Source organism: Schistocerca gregaria, chromosome 2 (assembly GCF_023897955.1).
Source record: "Schistocerca gregaria isolate iqSchGreg1 chromosome 2, iqSchGreg1.2, whole genome shotgun sequence".
NCBI lineage: Eukaryota > Metazoa > Arthropoda > Insecta > Orthoptera > Acrididae > Schistocerca > Schistocerca gregaria.
In genome coordinates this window covers 1,033,231,917-1,033,253,112 of record NC_064921.1, presented here as the reverse complement: position 1 = coordinate 1,033,253,112, position 21,196 = coordinate 1,033,231,917, and the positions used below count along the sequence as shown (strand labels likewise).

General features: G+C 41.9%; 1 protein-coding gene across 2 annotated transcripts in view; it reads left to right on the top strand.

Annotated features, from left to right (window-relative positions):
* The window catches only part of LOC126335554 (brain-specific angiogenesis inhibitor 1-associated protein 2-like), a 521,250-nt gene extending 504,025 nt beyond the window's left edge, over positions 1-17,225 (top strand). For both annotated transcript variants that reach the window (XM_049998957.1, XM_049998956.1), the window contains exon 13: positions 14,831-17,225. In XM_049998957.1, coding sequence (XP_049854914.1) covers positions 14,831-15,656 — 826 coding nt within the window. In that variant the 3' untranslated portion in view covers positions 15,657-17,225. The remainder of the gene's footprint in view (positions 1-14,830) is intronic.
* Positions 17,226-21,196: the final 3,971 nt, after the last annotated feature.

Genomic DNA, 21,196 nt, shown 5'->3' with positions numbered 1-21,196 from the left:
TGAACGGCGTATCGTGAGCTGCGAGAGTAGTTTAATGACAGAGTACAGGCAAGCGTGACTACTGAGGACAGTCATAGATTGAAGCGGAGAGAGTGTACGTCAGCCACGTTTTACGTCAGCAGTGAACATTTTTTATCTTACATTGCTTGTGTATTTGTTCGTTTATTTTTATTTTATTACTGTGGCAGAAGAGTAGACTATTTGAGAACTGGTCCACTGCATAATTCGCTTCTCGTCAACCAAAACACAGGGAGCTAGATGTGAACAGAGGGTTTCTCAGGTTGGAATAATTGCAGTTCCAGCATTTGCCGTATAACCATGGGACACATCTAGAAAAACATGATAGGTGCCAAAAATGTAGTTATTTTTCAATTTTTTCATGGGCAGTAGGTATGTAGATAAAAAAATATTAATGTCGATGGCTAGCAAGATATGTGCAGTGTTTCTTCACACACAAGACCAAAGAGGGCTGTCGTAGAACTTACCTGTTAAAGACAAAAACTCGAAATACAAATGCATTAGCTGCCGAAAGTGTTTTCAAGTATGTGAGAAATGTAGTGAGTGCTCTTGGAAGTAGTGAAAACTGGAGATGGAAATGACACCAAGTGTATACAGAGAAAGATATTTTTAAAGTGATAGTAATATATTAATTAGATGTACAACATATAAGAGGAAACTTGGCGCAAGTAATTGCGCTCTTCACAGAAAGTATGATAAGTGACCACTATGTTCACTAATCTTCGGTCGTTACAAAAACAATTACCATGTCTAAGTAACAACTAAAAGGATGTCATGAAAGCAAGTTACACTCCAGTTTAAACTAACGACTGTTAAAGAAAGATTTCTCCACAATTTCATCCTAACTGCAACTTCTAAATTACGCTAGACAGTAGGAAATCTGTTCTCAACACAGCTTCCAACGATAATAAACACGAATTGAACGCAAGTAAACTCGAATTGTATCCCAAACAAACGGAACGGATTCATGTGATCATATCAACATGGCAACCATACTCTGCTATGAAATACAGTTTAAATATGAATCAGGATGGCTCGTCAGCTCTACCAATCATAATAGTTAGTGCACAGAAGATTACGCAAGATACAGCAGCTTCAGCGGAGAAATATAACAGTGCTACAGGAAGCTACTAATTAATTAAAAGAAATAAATTAAAGTTTTCAATGGCCGTTACAAAGCTTCCATTTTAATGAAAGCCTCATAGTTATGTGTTATTAACCTTTAGCTATAATGGTTGTCAACGTGAAAGGAATAACAAATCATTATCAATTACGTAAGATGTACCAAAGAATGTATAAATGACGTAAGTTATTACTGCCAAAAAACATCGAACCGGTGACTCTTGTTCTCCCGTTAGCTTGAAAATCATTGCAATTTTAATTAAACACCTATGTCTATGAAAACAATATAAATGCTTTCTTTCAGCCAGTAGGTGAGTATCTAGAGTCCACTTCCCCTTCGCCTTGATTTTGACACAGATACAAGTGGCCACGTCTATAACTTTGGTAACTGGAGACCGATTATTGACAAAGCTACTTTTGCCTCGTAACTTCTGAGTATGACAAATCCAGTGCACATGCCACTTTTCGTACTCATTTCCGAACCTGAAAAAAATTCATTCCCAATCTGACTTTGAAATATGAAATACCTGAGTTTTTTTTATGACAGTGCTAGGCATAATCTGCTTTTCAAAGGCACGTCGTACTAACCGTACTAGTTTAAACTTCGGCACCTCCAACACAGAAGTAAGACTAACTGCACAAAACCGACACACTGGGTCTAGGGACAGACTTTCTATGCTTCCTGTGCGATAGTCGTAGTTCATGTTGGTGATCACAGCAAATTTATCAGCCAGAACCTTCTGACTCCTGCCCGCCACGACAATGAGTAGCTGCTGGTGGCGTTTCGGGCATGTGACGGTGTAAGGCGCATCTCACGTGGAGTAAGATTCACTGTTGGCTTAATCCCATTTTACGCGAGTGACGTTTTGCTCAAAATTGACTACTCGAAGTTCGAGCACCTTTCGTGTCGCGTGTAAATCAGCAACCGGGGACAATGAGAGTATGTCTACTGCGTCAACGATCTATAGATCGTGATGAATGTGAAGTTGTAAATTTCCGAGTATGCTCCACGCTGTGTACATGCAAAAAGGAGAGGTCTGTGGAGGCATGTGATGAAATCCTATTCTGGCCGAGCTCACTCCTGTTACAAAAATGGATTTTGTGTTTCCGTGTCTTCTTAATCTTCATTGTGTCGTCCGATTTGTTTTCGTGACACACTGAAAAGTTACAAGATCCTGGTATTCTTTTCTATTAGTGTTCTCCTACAAGAGAAACAAAATATGTGGAAGCAAATGGGAATTCCCGTTTTACAGAGAAAAAGTCTGCACTATTCATAAATAAGAACCTAAATTGATAAACGTGTTTCAATAAACACTATTTTAACAGCGAAAAGTCGGAATTATTCGCCGAGAAAAAATTTTCGATGTTATTTCGCACTTAACAAGAAAACGAAATACAAAGGACAAAGCAAAGAGGATCTATTTATTGCCTTCTAGACATTGTGTGATGAGTTTTCAAACACATATTTCCACGAATGAATAAATGCTGATGTTCTTAAATTTGTGATTACAGTTTTCGTATTCTTTCAATTACCAGGACTGTAGGGGAATTATCAGATGACCTTTGAGAAGAATCTCCCCTACTAATTCTGCTTAGGACATTAATAAACTCTATTATCATTGCTTCTTCGTACATTTTGTACAATATATAGACCTTTTTGTAAAAAGTGTAGTCCCTCATGACCTCACTTTCACCGTTCAGATGCCAACTGCGAGCAGACAGCTCTCACAAAACCGTCAACTATACGCAGATGTGCAAACGAAAATGACCACTCCAAACAGACGAAACTCAGTACAGAAATAAAACGCCAGGGGCGCTGCAGTAGACTCACTTGTCTCGAGCAGTCTACTGACAAGGGGAAGGCCTGAGACACGGCCAACCGATTCGGCTCAGATTTGGCAGGTCGCTTGAGTACAACCTAAAACGAAGGACTCCAAGATATGTTGGGTCAACAGCCCCGCAATTTTGAGAAAATAACCCCTAAAGGTTATGACGAACAATCGACTCAAAATTGGAGGGATCGGTAGATAATTGTAAATAGAGCATTTTTCATAATCGGGTATGGCGTCCGCAAATGCAAACTTTTCCAGAAATCGAGGAAAGAAACTTTTACAACTGCCGCTTCTTTATCCACATGTTAAACGTTTTTTGACGACAGCGCCGGTAGCGCAACGACTGACGTAACTCGCTGGGAATCGGTAAACCCGGGTCCGAATTTCCAAGAAACCTTCATGGTATAGTACTTCAGTATCAACAAAAGTCATTTCATTCGTCATCTCCAAAAATCGCTCGACGATAGCCGCTCATATCAAACTGGAACGCCGAGAAACAGAACTCCTCGTTTCCAGTAGTGCATTGATAATGCATCTGTCTTTCAACACTTTTACAAACCAAAACACAGCGTTGGTAATACTGTGGAAAGCTCCCAAATATACATTACAGCGCTAGTCGAAGGGTGTACATCCTCCATTATTCAGATTATGCACCTGAAAGATATAACATAACAAACAATAACTAGTTACTACGGCAGAAACAGATGAGCTAATTACTACAAACTACATGCAGTACTCGTCATACGTTATTTCGGCGCATTAACGATGAAAAAATCACTACATGTATCCGCGAGGTTCGCGGCAGCCTAATGACGGAAAACAACTCTTTACAATTGACATCTGCAACGCTCGTGCTGGTCACCTTCACTCTTCCAAGTTCACAACTATGATATGACGAAGAGGCAACCGGAACAACAGAACTCTCCCCGCGTGCATTCTTTCCCGTGCCTCGCAGTAAACAAGCTTCGCGCGGTTGACTGTCTGTGAGCTCTTGTGAGGAATTCACAGCACTCTTACTCGGAGTTGTTTTCATGTGACTAGGATTAAAAGTTTAGTACTTTACTAACTCACGGCGTTTGGGGAATTAGTTTGCCTACCTTATTATTATCATTCCTTATTGATTTACTTACCTTATTAATTTACCTATCAATTGAGATATGGAAAAATACGAACGAAAAGAAGAACATTCGCTACACTTCTTCGAGATTCGAACCTGGGTTCTCCGATTCCCAGCCAGTTACCTTGGGCGTTGCGCTATTTTTTTTCGTTGCATTTGTTCGGTGCGGATGTCCCACGACACCCGTTCAAGTTTAGTATTGGGCCGTTGACTCAATTTTTTTTTTTTTTTTTTTTTTTTTTTATTACAGAGGGCAGCTAAACCTCTGACCGAACACACTGAGCTACCGTGCCGGCGTTATAGGTGCTGTCAGCGAAAAGCATTTACCATGTTGGTACAGAAACGACACTTGTAAAAGTTTCTTACCTCGATTTCTGGAAAATTATGCGTTTTCGGGCCCCATATCTGATGATGACAAATTCTCTGTTTACAATTATCTATCGATCCCGCCAATTTTGAGTCGATTGCTCATCATAACTTTTAGGGGTGATTTTCTCAAAATTGCGGGGGTGTTGGCCCAAAATATCTTAGATTCCTTCGTTTTAGGTTGTACACAAGCGACCTGCCAAATCTGAGCCGAATCGGTTGGCCGTGTCTGAGGCCTTCCCCTTGTGAGACAAGGAAGCCCCTTAAAAGGGGCTTTGCTTGATGACTCGCGCCGCGGTTCCGTAGACAAACTCTGCGGTACGACAGGCTGCACTCCTACAGGGAAATTTGCATAATTACCATTGTAATGGTACTGCAATTTTCATTGTATGGTTCTATACTAACTGCGCTGGCCAGTCAGAAGTGCTGTTTCTGTCTGACGTCACAGAATGGAAGGTGGCGTATACTGGAGAACGCTTATTAACCGGCTACGCAAAACAAGAGCGTCAAACAACCGCCAGCTGCTGTGGAAACTTTCTCAAAAGATTTTAAAATCATGTGGTAAGAAAATCAATTCTATCGCATCGCTTAGACTCATTTGCCGGCGTTATGATAAACTGCCTATTATTAAGGGTCAAAGTGTCTGTACAAAATTAAAAATTAAGTAATCCACTGCTCGTAATTCGAATATCAAATGGCTTTGAGCACTATGGGACTCAACATCTGAGGTCATCAGTCCCATAGAACTTAGAACTACTTAAACCTAACTAACCTAAGGACATCACACACATCCATACCCGAGGCAGGATTCGAACCTGCGACCGTAGCGGTCGCGCGGTTCCAAACTGTAGCGCCTAGAACCGCTTGTCCACAACGGCCGACTCAAATATCTTGCAATGGCTGCTTTGAGTTTGTATTTGGTGTGTGTTAGGTCAGACATTCCTGAGTACGAAGTTTAGCTACCATATCGAATTATTCCTTAAATTTGGTAGGGGATCTACATCGATCTCCATACTCGAGAAAAGGATTGCATGTACTGATTGCATGTACCACAATCAGTTCCGCTCCCATGCTAAAACCATAAAGCCGGAATGAATGTTCACAACATAAATTGTTTGAGATATTGAAATGACATTTTGGCAAATGATAGCTTACAGAAAGGAAGTATTTTCCCGCACACTTTCTTATCCATTGCGATATACAAGTAAATACAAATTTTTTCAATGGAATAACGTAATTTTGGCGGCCGGAGGGGCCGTGTGGTTCTAGGCGCTACAGTCTGGAACCTGCCTCTCGGGCATGGATGTGTGTGACCTCCTTAGGTTAGTTAGGTTTAAGTAGTTCTAAGTTCTAGGGGACTGATGACCTCAGAAGTTGAATCCCATAGTGCTCAGAGCCATTTGAACCATTTTTGAATAACGTAATTTTTTACAATTCAGTGATAGGTGGTGGAACGACAATTGCCGCGAGGTTTGCAACAACATAAGTGAAAACGTTACGTGGTTATTTTTATACCAAGAATGGTCTTCTTCACAAACTATCTGACTTTCTTCTCCTCAGCTGCCAGTTGAAAGATACACTGTTTCAGGATTCCGTCTCAACTTCAGCTGCATTAGAATGTTAGTGAGATAAATCCTTTGAAAGTCTGCTGTGTATGGCAAAAGAAGCAAATTTTAACATGGCAGCATGAGAAGAGTAGGTGTTACTCAAACTCATGACGACGTCCTCTGAAGAAAAAGAAAGGTAAGGTAAGACGTTTATGGAAAATAAATCACCACTTTTGTCGAAAATTCAGCTGTCCGTGATAACAGACAAGAAATACTGCGTGAAAAGACCGCAGACATCAATGTGGGACGTACGACGAATGTATCCGTTAGGGCAGTGCAGCAAAATTTGGCGTTAATGGGTTACGAGAGCAGACGACCGACGCAAGTGCCTTTGCTAACAGCACGAAATCGCCTCTTCGAGGTTCGTGACCATATCGGCTGGTCCCTAGACGGCTGGAAGACCGCGGCCTGGTCAGATGAGTCCAGGTTTCAGTTGGTAAGAGCTGATGGTTGGGTCCCACTGTGACGCAGACCCTACGAAGCCATGGGTCAACAAGGCACTATGCAAACTTGTAGTGGTCTCAGAATGGTGTGTGTTGTGTTCACATGGAATGGACTGGGTCCTCTGATCCAACTGAATCGATCATCGTCTGGAAATGGTTACCTTCGGCTAATTGGAGACCACTTCATATTTACAAATCACTAAGAAATCTTTATCCAAGACAACTCTCAATGTAGCCGGGCTACAGTTATTCTCGATTGGTTTGGAGAACATTCTGCACAATTCGAGCGGATGATCTCGCCACGCAGTCCAGACGTCAGTTCGTGTGCAAAATACTGCACCGGGAACACTTTCGCAATTGTGGACGGCTATAGAAGGAATATGGCTCAATATTTCTGTGGGGCATTTCCAACTATACGTCACGTTGGATTGGTGTATCTGGCAGCGCAAAAGGGGGTCCGACACAACATTAGGAGGTACCCCATAACGTTTGTCACCTCAGCGTAATAATTTCTCCTATTTTCAACAATGATCACAAAGCATTTGGCCCATAGACTACCGGTTTCTGTCAGCAATGACCACCTTCTGATCTGCAACAAATCATGCGAAACCAGTAGACAGATTACATCTTAAAACACGAAAATGTGCCATAAGGTAAAATTATTACTTTCTTTGATGTGGAAATGTGCGCTTAAAACATGACGAGACTTGCCTGTTTCATAAAATGCCCTAATCTAATAAAGCCATTGAGGCAACGTCAAAACGTATACACAGAATCAACTTGCACCGTCGCACATATTAAAAATATCGTGTAAACTAGATAGTAGTCATAGTCAGTTTTATAACTGGAAGCTATGTCTAAACTTCCAGTGGCGACATCTAAAGATATTACAGTGCAAACACATGTTTTGGCTACTGTACTGCATTTGTTATAAACAGTAATACTGTTGACAATATTACACCGTCGGCATTGTGGCCTAGTTTACACTAAATTTAAATATGTGCTACGATGCTAAGCGTATTTTGTGTATATTCTGTGACCATGGTTTTATGATAATCGAACGTGTTATCAGACACGTATGCCTCTTCATGTATCCACAATTTTTCGATATGGCATATTTTATTGTTTTAAGGTGTAATCTGTTTACTAGATGTATTTCTTTCTGCTGCAGATGTGGATTGGTGACCGAAACCGGTAGTATACTACTTTGTCGAATCTTGAGGAAGCATACAAATGGAGCACAGATGAATGGGAAATCATTCTAGCGACGATATGGACTGAAAATGGAAAAGTCCACAGATTTTGTTAAAGAGTAGATAGTTACGGCCAACACCTACGAATGAACATCTCAGAAATGCTGTTTCTGTGCTACTAGTGATCAGGAAAGCGGCTGAGTGACCGCGAAACCATGAGTGGGTGACAAGTTGTTGGATGTCCATGCTTCGTCACACCATATGTAGTTCAGAGGCTTTCCTGCTCTAAGAAAAAGGAAAGCTGGCGATAGGTGACAGATCTGACGACGGAGTACAACGGGTGTTCATGCACAAGTGTTACGCAGCACACCGTTCAGCACACGTTGTTAAACACGGTTCTCCACAGCAGACAACATTTGGAAGTTCGCATGTTGACTCAACGACATTGTCAATTACAGTTGGGAAAGAATTATTAAGACTGGAGAGTGGATAAATGGAAACGTGCCATCTCGTCCCATGGATCACATTTCTTGTTAGACAAGGTAGATGGTTTTGTTCGGATCCTTTGTTATCCAGGGTAATGGCTGCTCTAAACAAGCATCGTGCAATGGATGGAGGGTTGGTGGGGGCAGTATTGTGCTATGGAGGACATTCATCAGGGCTTCCATAAGACTTGTAGTAATAACCGAAATCATGATAGCAACGGTCTACCTGAACCATTTCAGGCCACGTGCATTCCTCTCAGATGGCGATGACAGCTTCCAGTAATATAAATGTCATAGTCACAAGGCCAAAATGGGTCTATAGGGGTTTGGAGAGCGTGATACCGAACTCACGTTGATGTTTTGGCCACAAAAGTCGCCTCATCTGAGTCTTATGGAACACATTTTGGACGCTATGGGACGCCAGCTTTACGCCAATAAACCACCGGGAATTACGTCCCACGTTCGTAGATGTGCGGTGCTAATCCCGGAAACCTACAAAGGATTTGTCAAATTCATTCCACGCACAACTGCTGCTGGACTGAATTGCAAACGTAGACCAGTAAGCTGTTAAGCAGGTAGTCATAATATTTGGCCCATCAGAGTCTATCGCACTGATTGTGAATTGTCCTTGGTTTTCTTATTTTCGATGAACAGAAATGTTTAACAGGAACTGCTACAGACACTAATAGATAGTACTTTAGACATATTATACCCAGTCGTACTGCAATCTATTTTCCCACGCGCCATTCGTGAATGGCACAAACGTACGCTTCTGGCACTTAAATTTATATTTATTGTTAAAAATTACTGTTTTTCGGATAATGTTTTCCTGCTTCTGCCAGCCTACAGCCTATACCTATTGCCTCTGCCGTCGCCAATTACTTTGCTGTGCAATAGCAGACATAATGTCTCAAGGGTCACCGCAATCACTGGATATACAATGTTACTTATAATCCGTCTTGAGTGCAAAAATGTTTATTCACATTGAATGTGACGCACCATGTGAAGGTTGCTGTGTGTGGACGGGTTACTCCTGTAACCGAAATTGCAGATCTGAAGACGGTTCTAGAGGAGCCGGAACCGGTCATGTGAATAAACATTTTTGCAATCAAGACGGATTATAAGTAACATTTAATTACTTCGCTACTCAAGTAACAAACTACTTGTACAATTTTTGTTTCATACACTGTGCTAATCGCCTCATCATCACCTGCCATAATTCAACGACATTCTACTTCCCGTGTTTTACTTTTATTGAAGTTCAAAGCTGGTTTTGAAGTCACTTTCCATGTCCTTTTAAATGATCTCCCGTTTGCTGTTTTCATGGAATTACAATGCCATCAGCGAACCTTAAAATTTTTATTTCTGCTCCCTGAACTTTCATTCCTTTTTCCAAATCTCTGCTTTATTTACTGCTTGAATTGTTTACAGGTTAAGTAACATGAGAGATACTATAGCGTTGTTTCTGCCCCCTTTGCTACTCTTCCATTCATAATTTCGCTCTGATTTCTGTATGAGTTGTATATTACATCCCGTACCCTGCACTTCACCACTAATGACTTCAGAAATCCCTTTAGTGTATTCCACTCAACATTGTGAAAAGCATTTTTTTAAATATCTTCAAGGGGTGTAAATGTGTATTTGTGTTTCTTCAACTTATCTGCTGAAGGCCATTGTGCTGATAAGTTTTACCTCATCTACTCCTACATTTCTAAGGAATCCAAAGTGACATTTCTCCAATCGTTTGATTTAGTTAGTTTGTGCCACAGACTTATTAAACCGATGCTGAGAACATCAAAATGTGGAAAGTGAGTCAAAACTTATCTGATACATAAATGTGTTTTTGTAAACAGTGTTTCTCGAAGAGAAGAACTACTAAAGTTTCGATTGCTTTGGGCCCGTGTTCGTAACTACTACAGTCTCACACATTTACTTACAAGAGAGGATAGAGAGCACTGATTACGTCACCACATTCTAGGAACACAATAACACACTTTAATGGACGATAGATCACACATAAATAATCGTTTCTTGGTATAAAAGCACTTTCATTGTACTAATTTTTTTGAATGTTAAGTGCTAGAGACTTCTATAATAATCTGAGAATGTACAAAAAAACTGTTGTACACAAATTACGTTTCACTGCAGACGTGTTCAAGTAAATTTATAATGAATGATACGTATGTGTTGGGCCTCATTTCACACTTGCTGTCTTCGTTACTACGACCGTTCTATTCTGTTTTCTTTTATTATTAGTATCTATAGTTTTGTAATGGATTATTAATTTGAGCAAACACTTCAGCATTGCTAGCAACTAAAGTAATGTACGCAACGAACTAGACGTACATCTATAGAAGAAAAAGTCTCGGGCGCTGTCCTCTAAAGTCATCTTGTCTGACAGAATTTGGCGGTCATTGCTGCTGTGGACTAAACCTTGGTCCGAATCAGAAAGCTGATTCAATACCTTATCTTGTTAATTTACTATAAAATCACTTTAATGAAATTGAAATATGGATATAGTTGCTTTTGTTCGTTCTCAGGACCTTGGGTAAAGGAGAATTCATTTCGTAACAAATAATGACGCTATGTGTGTGACTTATCGTCCATCAGTGTTTGACGTGATGACATTAAAAACTCGATTATTTGTTCATATTGATTTTTCAGTCTTGTGCAGAACGCCGGTTAGGAGCACACTTGAGATATTCTCTTACGCTTTGTAGTATGTGGGCAGCTAATTTGTGCTAATAGTTTTACTAACTGCATGGGTTGATACAGGAAGCACGTGTTGCAGATGTCATGGTGCGATTTGCTGCCTTTACTGAGGTAATGAATTACAGCTCTCACATTCAGTCTTCTTTTACTAAATAATATAAATATATATTAACTGCTAATGTAGAGGACTAATTTTCTGACAAAACTTCAGAGGCAGTAGAGTTCTTTCAGTAGCATCTACAATTCTGGAGTAATTACCAGTATTTATTTATTTATTCTTAATAATAAATAACTGTAGCAGTAAGTAAATACTTTCCAATTTGGACACAACTTTACTAATGTGTTCCACACCTGGAAATAGATTAACAGGTCGACTGCCGACTGTTCACCCACGGCGCTGTTAACTGGTATCCCCACAACCTGCGACATAGTCGCGAATGGATCAGAGATCCATAAACCGTAAATTTCTTTTTCTTCCGTATATGCTCAAAAATTGTTAGATCCTTAGACTACCGTTTTCGCTCAGCTGTGACCATCTTCAGATCTGTTTTAAAACTTGTCCTAATATTCTGGAGTACCAGTGGCATCATATCAGCTTCGAGTCGTCGCACCATAATATTAGCACAGCATTTGAAAATACTCATAGCTAACCGAAACCGGTAGTTTAAGGACCTAATAAATTTATGATTATAGACGGAAATGAAAAAAAATTATAATAAATACCTCTGATTTAGCTTGTGAGGCGTCAACGGTCTTACCGCAATGGTAATACCGGTTCTCGTCAGATAATCGAAGTTAAGCGGTGTCGGACTGAACTAGAACTTCGGTGGGTGACCATGCGGTCTGCCAATCGCTGTTTGCAAGTGGAGTGCACCAGCCCTTGGGAAGCAAAACTGACGAGCTACTTGTTTGAGAAGTAGCGGCTCCGGTCTCGTAAAGTGACATACGGCCGGGAGAGCGGTGTGCTGACCACATGCCCCTCCAATCCGCTTCCAGTGGCGCCTCTGGACTGAGGATGGCACGGCAGCCCGTTGGTAACGTTGGACCTTCATGACCTTTTCGGACGGAGTTAGCTTGTGAATCGTTTTTTTCCTTTTAAATGAAGTGGAAGCAATGCTGTTTTAAAACATTTTACACAATAACTTGATGAAGAAGGCACATGAACACTACAAGCTATAACAGGCTTCAGAGTACATTCTTTCACATCTCAACTGCAACCATTGCATGAGTCGTGAAAATCACTGAAACCAATATTATTTTTTAAGTAGTTTATTGTCTCTCTAGGATATAATATCGTTCTGTATTCATTGTACGATTCGCTTTTAAGTTGTCACAGGGAAGCCACTTCCTTTGCCCAGCGTCATGTTTGAAGTGTGGTTATGTAAACGTACATACAGGAGTGGATCCAGTTCTGGTGTGTCGTAGTTTTTTAATGCCACCTCTCCCACCCAACTACCAAACTGTAACCTACTGCTTAACACATTGCTTTAGCACAGCGGTTGTCAACCTTTCGTTCCTACCGCCCACTTCTGTATCTCAGTTAGTAATAACATTTTCTAAATGCCCACCGGTTACGCAGCAGTGATGATTTCAGACGGAGAACAGTAATTTTACTTTATAAAATTTATAAATTACAGTTACAGCAATATAACGATAACTAGTTATTATATACTTCACGTCAAAATTTTATAAAAACTTTATGAAAATATTTTTAAAATGCCTACCGATCACCGTGAAAGCTGCAACGCCCTGTTGTGAACGTAGGACCAGACTGACTACCACTGCTTTAGCATGACTTCCAGTTCAAAAAATCGTTTTTTTGAAAACTATTCAACCAAAAATTATAGAAGTATTGTATCATGTAGTTGATTTAAAAACTTTCATAGCAAGAAACTTCCCAACTTTGGGTATACAGTAATTTACACTGCATAAAATCGAAATAAGAACGCAGCAAATTAAGTATTTCACTCACCACTACGATCTTTGAAACATCGTTGCGAACTATGGCTTTCTGCACGCGTACGTTTGGTGTGTGCTGCTCCTTTCCGTCGTTTCAACAAACGTTTGGTGCGTAAATTTTTGACTTATTTCCTTTTTTGGGTATCTCCCTTTCTGTCGCACTTTACTCGATTTCTTTTGGTTTGCGGTTTTTAATTTTTCTGAGGGTCTCCAGAACCGTGTCGGATTCGTCGTTGGCAGCAGATACAGTCATCCTGTGGATGGCTGGAGTAGTTTCTGCAGACAGCCATGCTGCGAGCCCAGCCACCTGGACATAGCCTCAGGCAGGCACCAGATCAGTACCCCGTGTTCAATGTAACTTTACATTTTCTCGTGTTCCTTGCCATTACCGAAACTTCTAGTCTCCATACCGTCTACAGGCCCTGGTGGCCCATAGGTATCGACCTACCGATGTATCATTTTCTACCGATGGCAGCATTGAATGTAATATGGAGAGCTGTGGAGTCAACACACCGCTTTCCCGGACATTTTCGCTTTTCGGGAATTGGAGCCGCTACTGTCCGATCAAGTAGCTTCTCAACTGGCATCGTGACGCTGAGTGCATCTCGTACCACTCCTCCAACCTTGGAGAAATCCCCGGCAATACCAAGAATCGAACTCGGGTCCTCCACATGGCGCTCAACCTCGTTGATAGCCCTAAACGCGGACTCTTGGTTTCCGTGCCACTCTATTATTCCACAGTCAGTCGTGAAGTTTGGAAAGTGATGTACGGGGTGAACCCGAATCTCATCGACAAAATTTGGCCACGTGACCAGGAACATTTTCTAAGCATTTTCCACACTCACCATTAATTCAGCATTGCACTGAAAATATCTGCACAACAGTAACATATCAACGATAGGCACTGCCTGTCTTGTTACGAAACAAATATGTTCGATATTTTTTTCATAATGCATGATGGTACACCTCTTTCTGTCCATCTTTCTCCTCCCCGTCTCTCTGGCCATCTCCTCCTTCCACTATCTGGCCGACTGCCACTCTCTCTGCTTCTCTCTTTTGTCATCTATTCCTTCTCTACATCCTCCACTCTCTCTCTTTTGTCGCCTCCTCCTCCTCCTCCTCCTCATCGTTCCTCTGCCTATCTCCTCCTCCCTACTTTCTGTTGTCGATCTATTCTTCTCTCTCTCCTTTTCTTTCGAGTAATCAGTCTTCTGACTCGTTTGATGCGGCCCGCTACGAATTCCTCTCCTGTGCTCTCCATCTCAGAGTAGCATTTGCAACCCAAGCCCTCAATTATTTGCTGGATGCATTCCAGTCTCTGTCCTCCTCTACAGGTTTTGCCCTCTGCAGCTCCCTCAAGTATCATGGAAGTCATTTCCTGAAGTCATAACAGATGTCCTGTCTTCTTGCCGCCCCCCCCCCCTCCCCCCTACTCGTCAGTGTTTTCCACATATTCCTCCCCGTTCCGACGCTGCGCAGAACCTCTTCATTCTCTATCTCATCAGTTCACCTAATTTCCAGCACTCGTCTGTACCACCACATCTCAAATGCTTCCATTCTCTTTCGTTCCGATTTTACCACAGTCCATGTTTCTCTCTCCTGTGTTATATTTTTTACCCACAATCGCATCCCAATTGGAGGGGTTATTCCCCGCGAATAACAGGTGTGTACATCAAGATTGGTTGAGAACGAAAAAGCAGTCTACTAGCTGATGACAAACATACATATACACAACACACACACACACACACACACACACACACACACACACACGCACACACACATACACACGCGCGCGCGCGCGCGCATTTTTATAATATTTGGAGATTCCCTGTTGGACAGTAGTAATAACTAATCCCCCATCCCTCTCCTCTTGTTGCCGTATGCCTCATCTGCGGCTATGTTTAACGTGGCTGTCAGTCTGCTGCTACAATTTATGAAAGCAATATTTTTAACAAGAAGCCTACTGTTTGCAGTGAAAAGACGGTGACTGCAGTGAACGCACCAGTGTCTTCTACTCTGCCCGCCAAGCAGCGCGGTAGTGGTGGACGTGGCTGGTCTACAGCTACCAACGGCACCCACGCCCAGCTAGCGGCCACCAACGGCCACACAAACGGTGGCGGTGGCGGCGGCGGCAGCGGCGGCAGGAAGCCGACCACCGAGCCCCGCCGGCGCGAGTACACCAACGGCCTGGTCAACGGCACCTCCGCGGGGGGATCCCCCGGGGCGTCGGCCACCACGCCGCGCCTCCCCCACCTGTCCACCACTCTGGGCAGGGAGTCCCCCCCACGCAAGCCCAGCTACCCGGTGAAGCGCACCAAGTCGCTGTGGAAGTTCCGGCGCTCCGAGCAGCCGGGCGACATCCTGGAAGGCATGTCGCTCTGGAGGCACCGCTCCCTGGTCGACGTGCCGGCCGCGCTGGACGCCGAGGCCAAGAGGGAGAACGGCCACCAGGAGCAGCACAAGAAGCCCGCCGGCCGGCAGCAGAAGGCGGAGGCGGAGGAGCGGCCCGCGGTGGCCGTGCAGACCGAGGACGAGGACCTCGACTCGATGGCGCCGTCCGAGGTGGACGAGGAGGGGGACGGCGAGTCGTGCATCGTGGTGGAGGACCACCGCCGGCCCCCGCCCCAGCAGCCGGCGCCCGTGCCCCGCCAGCTGAGGGGCCAGCAGCAACACCAGCAACAGCAGCAGCTGCACAGCCAGCAGCCGCACAAGAGGATGAGCGGGGCGTCACAGGGCAGCGCCGGCATGACGCTGCCCTGGTACAAGCTCTGGGGCATGGACGTCGCAGCCGTCAAATAGACCAGAGGGCGGTTCGCACGCCGCTGCTTCACAAGCAGGCAGTCCTGCTACTGGTGACATCGTCTTTCCCATGCACTCCAAATTACGCTTCCCAGCTGTCACTGCATACCTGCTGGTGAAGTATCACTGCTCTCAGATGTGATATGGATCCTTTTCATTCTGAGTTGTTTTGAGTGAATGACTTTGTCTCGAGGACACTTTGCCATACCTTTCATGTAATTCACGTATCCGGCGCTGCCTGTAATCAGCATCTGCTTGAGATATGATTTGTTGAGATATTTTTTCACCGTGTGTACTGCATACCTGCTGCTGGAGTATCACTGCTCTCAGACTGCTCTGAGGTGTGAAGGTGGATACTTTTACATCTGAGTTGATTTGAGTGTATGACTCTGACACAAGAAAACTTTACCAACATCATATACATATATATCTTTCATATAATTCAGGTGTCCTGCGCTGCCTATAATGAGCATCTGCTTGAGATATGAATTATTGAGATATTTTTTTCATCGTGTGTACAGAGAAGCAACGTGTTTATCAGTTACTGGATTAATCGATTTCTGATTGTCATCTCTACTTCCGTTCAAGGAGTAACCAAGTAGAAAAGTGATAAAGCACGCATGTAGAACGAAATGTATGTTCGTTAACAAGTATAACCCATTATTACTTACAGATAATCATAGAATGTATCGAGAGAAATTTTTAAGATCGTGTTACATCTTTATATGGTGCTATATTTGATTCTTTATTGTTCTTGAATATATAAATGTTTTACTTTTTGGTCATATCTAGTTTGTTGATAGGGTCTTTAACATCTTTCTTTTCAAGATGGTCTTATGATGCTAAAATGTATTGTTCATAATCGTAGCCGTTTGAAACTGCCTCATGATACAACTATCATCTCTTATAGGCTTTGAGATGCGAAAGGGAAATCAAGTTATATGACATTAGTCAAATTTTTGTTAGTAGTAAGTTGTAGCAATCAGTTTTTCTAGAGCACGTAAGTGACGCGATTCAGAGAGTAAGGTGTGAAGCGACATGTATTGGTAGACTCCTTTCACAGGCAATAGGTCGCTAGAAGAACTTGGATGGTTTGACGGGCCACGAAGAGATTCCTAGGTTGGAATACTGTCACGTGGCCTATGTCAGTTACAGCTCCACACCTTGGCGGTGAAACGATACGCTGCTTCGACGCTCGTATGGTCTTCGCTCTGATGCAAAGACCGGATTCGAGTGACCATGAAAATGTCAGGAGCATGTTCGTGACGACGTACACGTATACACAGTAGACGCAACGAGGTTCGCTTGGTTTTCTCACTGAATCAATAGGTGCTTAACATTGCAACGTATAATTACTTAAACTGTCGTCACAGCCAGTTCGTAGCTGTAAATTCCTTCCTCTGCAAAGGTTTCAAACATAAATTGTACGTTATGTATCAATAATGTAATCATCTGTATTCTAAAACATATATTTTGTGTATTTCCTATTCATTACTTAATACTTAATGAGATAAAATATGTAATTAGCTTGTATTTTAATTCTGCAATAAAGATAACAAAACTCAAAAAGTTACTGCGTCGTCAGCAATCTTTCAAGATTGAAAAAAAAAAACTAAATTAGTCCCTCATTTTCAGAATTTGCTGTCCAGGTGGTGTTTAGTTTGCTTAAACTATTTTAACTCGTTTGCACGTTGTTGACTGAGTAATGTTTCGATCACAACTTCAAGACAACGCAACAGACATAAATACCGTCGTACTAAGAGGTAAGTGAATAAAAGGAAAGAAAAGAATAACAATTCCAGTGTTTTGATCGTTCAGTGTCTACTTAAAACACTATCACTATGCAGACGTCTTCCATATCCTGCGTTAATCTCATCTGAGTTCTACATCTTAGTCACTATTGGTGAGTTTGTCTCTTAACACAATAATTCAAAACTATCCAATGCATCTATATTTCATTAAAGGGCGGTGGAATGTATCTGAGTCCAAAGCACAGATTTTTCAAAAACATTATTTTCTTAATCTACAGAGATTACTCTACGCTGAGTGTGAATTTTATCGCGAGAGCAGCATCAGAAATGCCTTTACAATATTAAACTATTTAACTCTACGCTGGTAACCACTCCTATGTTTTCCGACATTTGAGAAACTGCTTGCTTCAGCGGAATTTTTGTCAGTGTAAAGGTTAGTTTCTATAGACATCTGCAGCTGAGATCTATATCTTTGGCTGACAGGTTTCATGCAAATGGTTTATTTACGTTTTGAGGTGCTTGATGATGGAAAATCACTAGGAAAAAAAAGGCAGGCTTCCTCTGAAAGAAATTAATTCTCTTCAGTTATTTTGTGGGAGAGCCACGCGGACAGACATACAATTTACAGGCAATGAGGCGTGCTGCTGGGCAACTTTCTTCACAGACCACCCACTGCCGAAACACCTATGTGTCCAAAAGTCGATTGGTATAACAGAAGAAATGAGACGTATTCACATAACCACTCATTGCCTTAACTTATTATGAATGCAATTAAGCCCACATTCAGGTTTCTTGAAAACCCTGATTCAATGAGGAAGTACCTTAATCGGAACGCAGAAAATGCAAATGGAAGCCACAACAATTGAATTTGAATTAGATGTTCAGGAAGGATATTGTGTGGACTTGAAGTTCTCTAAGTCGGCCATGATGCAGTTTTATATTTTAATTTCAGGAATACAGAACTGAACTGCTGAAGAGAGGTGGTGTTTTAACACCATCGACGAGAGTCGGGTCAAGAAAGCTGTCAGATAACTGTCTAACCTACAAACACAGGATAGGAAGATTCGAAGGGGAATGAAGAGAAACATGGGGGATGAGGAGTACCAGTATGGAGCATTTTAAAATTGAGGTAAGCTTATTACGTTTGGAAATATGCGAAGAACATCTTTGAATCTCATTTTCCTGTTTTACGTTTTTTTATTTATTAAAAGACTTTTATCAAGAAGTATTTGCGCAAACGTCATGACATTTTCAAGAGCTGTTCGAAACATGTTTCTGCCACATTACAACTAAAAAATACGAGATACTGCAATTACATTCTGATTTTTATAGGACTGTATGTAGAAAGAAAGCTTAATTTTTAATGTGCAAAATTCACAACTCTGTTAATAACACAATTTGTACCAATTAAGAACTTTAGTTCAGGGTCCTTATAATCGACTTAAGACACTACAATTACATCTTTATCTCGGCTGCATAAATAGAATCAGAGTTAGTGCTGTTTTAAAAAAGATAACAAAAAATTAAAAATTCCAAAATCTGGCAAAATATTAATCCTACGCCTTTTATTATATTATTCCTTTAAAATACAGCTCTTTTTCTTTACACATGCAAAATTGTAGATTTGTACATTAATAACTATAACTGTAATTATTGTTTAAATCAATGTTTCCATTTTCGGTTACATCCTCCCTTAACAGAGTCTATGTCAATGGTTAACAGGCACATTTCACCTGCATACTTTTTTTTGCATTTGACCATCGAATACCACCACACACCACACTCGAAGTATTACTTACAAAAGGAGGTACTTCAAGCGATGTGCCATCAAATGTTGACAGATTTTGGATTCCAAACATAAATTAATTTTTCGTTTTCATTCTGTGCATGGGTACTGAGTCTTAGCAACAATATGTTTGGTGTTTATTACCCTTGCTCTCAGAGATTGGAAAATTAAAACAAAGGAAGTGCATACGTCAAGTTTATCCCACCTGGAGGGCATTGGGTGGGGGTGGGGTGGGGTGGGGGGGCGTTGGGATAGGACACACTTAACGTACACTGTTATTTATTTTTTGTATAATTCAAACATTATCAGTCTTTACAGCATACCACAGTAGTGTAGAGGAACTTGGGATGAATAGTTTGATGCAGAACAATCGTGGTCTGTCAAGTTGGGAAACCACCTCATACTGGCCTGCAAGTTACAGTGCATGCCTATCCCGCGAGATTTTTCTCTTCGCAAAAACTATTAGTTCTAGTGAAAAAACGAATGCAGCCTTTTTTGTAGCAAATTTAATGTAGTGTTATTTAGTATCGTGAAACCTTTTCGCTGGAGGTTGCAGTTTCCGAGTATTTAAAGGAAAACGTACAATAGTGATATTGATTGTGTTCTATTTCTGATTTTTTCGTTCAGAATCACTAATGCTATTACCACTGAGACAATACAGGGTGTTACAAAAGGGTACGGCCAAACTTTCAGGAAACATTTCTCACACACAAAGAAAGAAAATATTGTTATGTGGACATGTGTCCGGAAACGCTTACTTTCCATGTTAGAATTCATTTTATTACTTCTCTTCAAATCACATTAATCATGGAAATGGAAACACATAGAAACGCAAGGTACCAACGTGACTTCAAACACTTTGTTACAGGAAATGTTCAAAATATCCTCCGTTAGCGAGGATAGGTGCATCCACTCTCCGTCGCATGGAATACCTGATGCGCTGATGCAGCCCTAGAGAATGGCGTATTGTATCACAGCCGTCCACAATACGAGCACGGAGAGTCTCTACATTTGGTACCGGGGTCGCGTAGACAAGAGCTTTCAAATACCCTCATAAATGAAAGTCAAGAGGGTTGAGGTCAGGAGAGCGTGGAGGCCATGCAATTGGTCCGCCTCTACCAATCCATCGTTCACCGAATCTGTTGTTGAGAAGCGTACGAACTCTTCGACTGAAATGTGCAGGATTTCCATAGCGCATGAACCACATGTTATGTCGTACTTGTAAAGGCACATGTTCTAGCAGCACAGGTAGAGTATCCAGTATTAAATCATAATAACGTTCTCCATTGAGCGCAGGTGGAAGAAGAACATGTGGCCCAGTCAAGACATCACCAACAATGCCTGCCCAAACGTTCACAGAAAATCTGTGTTGATGACGTGATTGCACGATTGCGTGCGGATTCTCGTCAGCCCACACATGTTGATTGTGAAAATTTATAATTTGATCACGTTGGAATCAAGCCTCATCCGTAAAGAGAACATTTGCACTGAAATGAGGATTGACACATTGTTGGATGAACCATTCACAGAAGTGTACCCGTGGAGGCCAATCAGCTGATGTACATGGTACGGAAGCAACTGGTTCTCCCGTAGTACTCTCCATACAGTGACGTGGTCAACGTTACCTTGTACAGCAGCAACTTCTCTGACGCTGACATTAGGGTTATTGTCAACTGCACGAAGAATTTCCTCGTCCATTGCAGGTGTCCTCGTCGTTCTAGGTCTTCCCCAGTCGCGAGTCATAGGCAGGAATGTTTCGCGCCGATCAATTTCTCCAACGTCTTCCTGTCGGGACACCTTCTTTCTGGAAATCTGTCTCGATACAACGTACCACGCCACGGCTATTGCCCCGTGCTAATCCGTACATCAAATGGGCATCTGCCAACTCCGCATTTGTAAACACTGCACTGGCTGCAAAACCACGTTCGTTGTGAACACTAACCTGTTGATGCTACGTACTGATGTTCTTGATGCTAGTACTGTAGAGCAATGAGTCGCATATC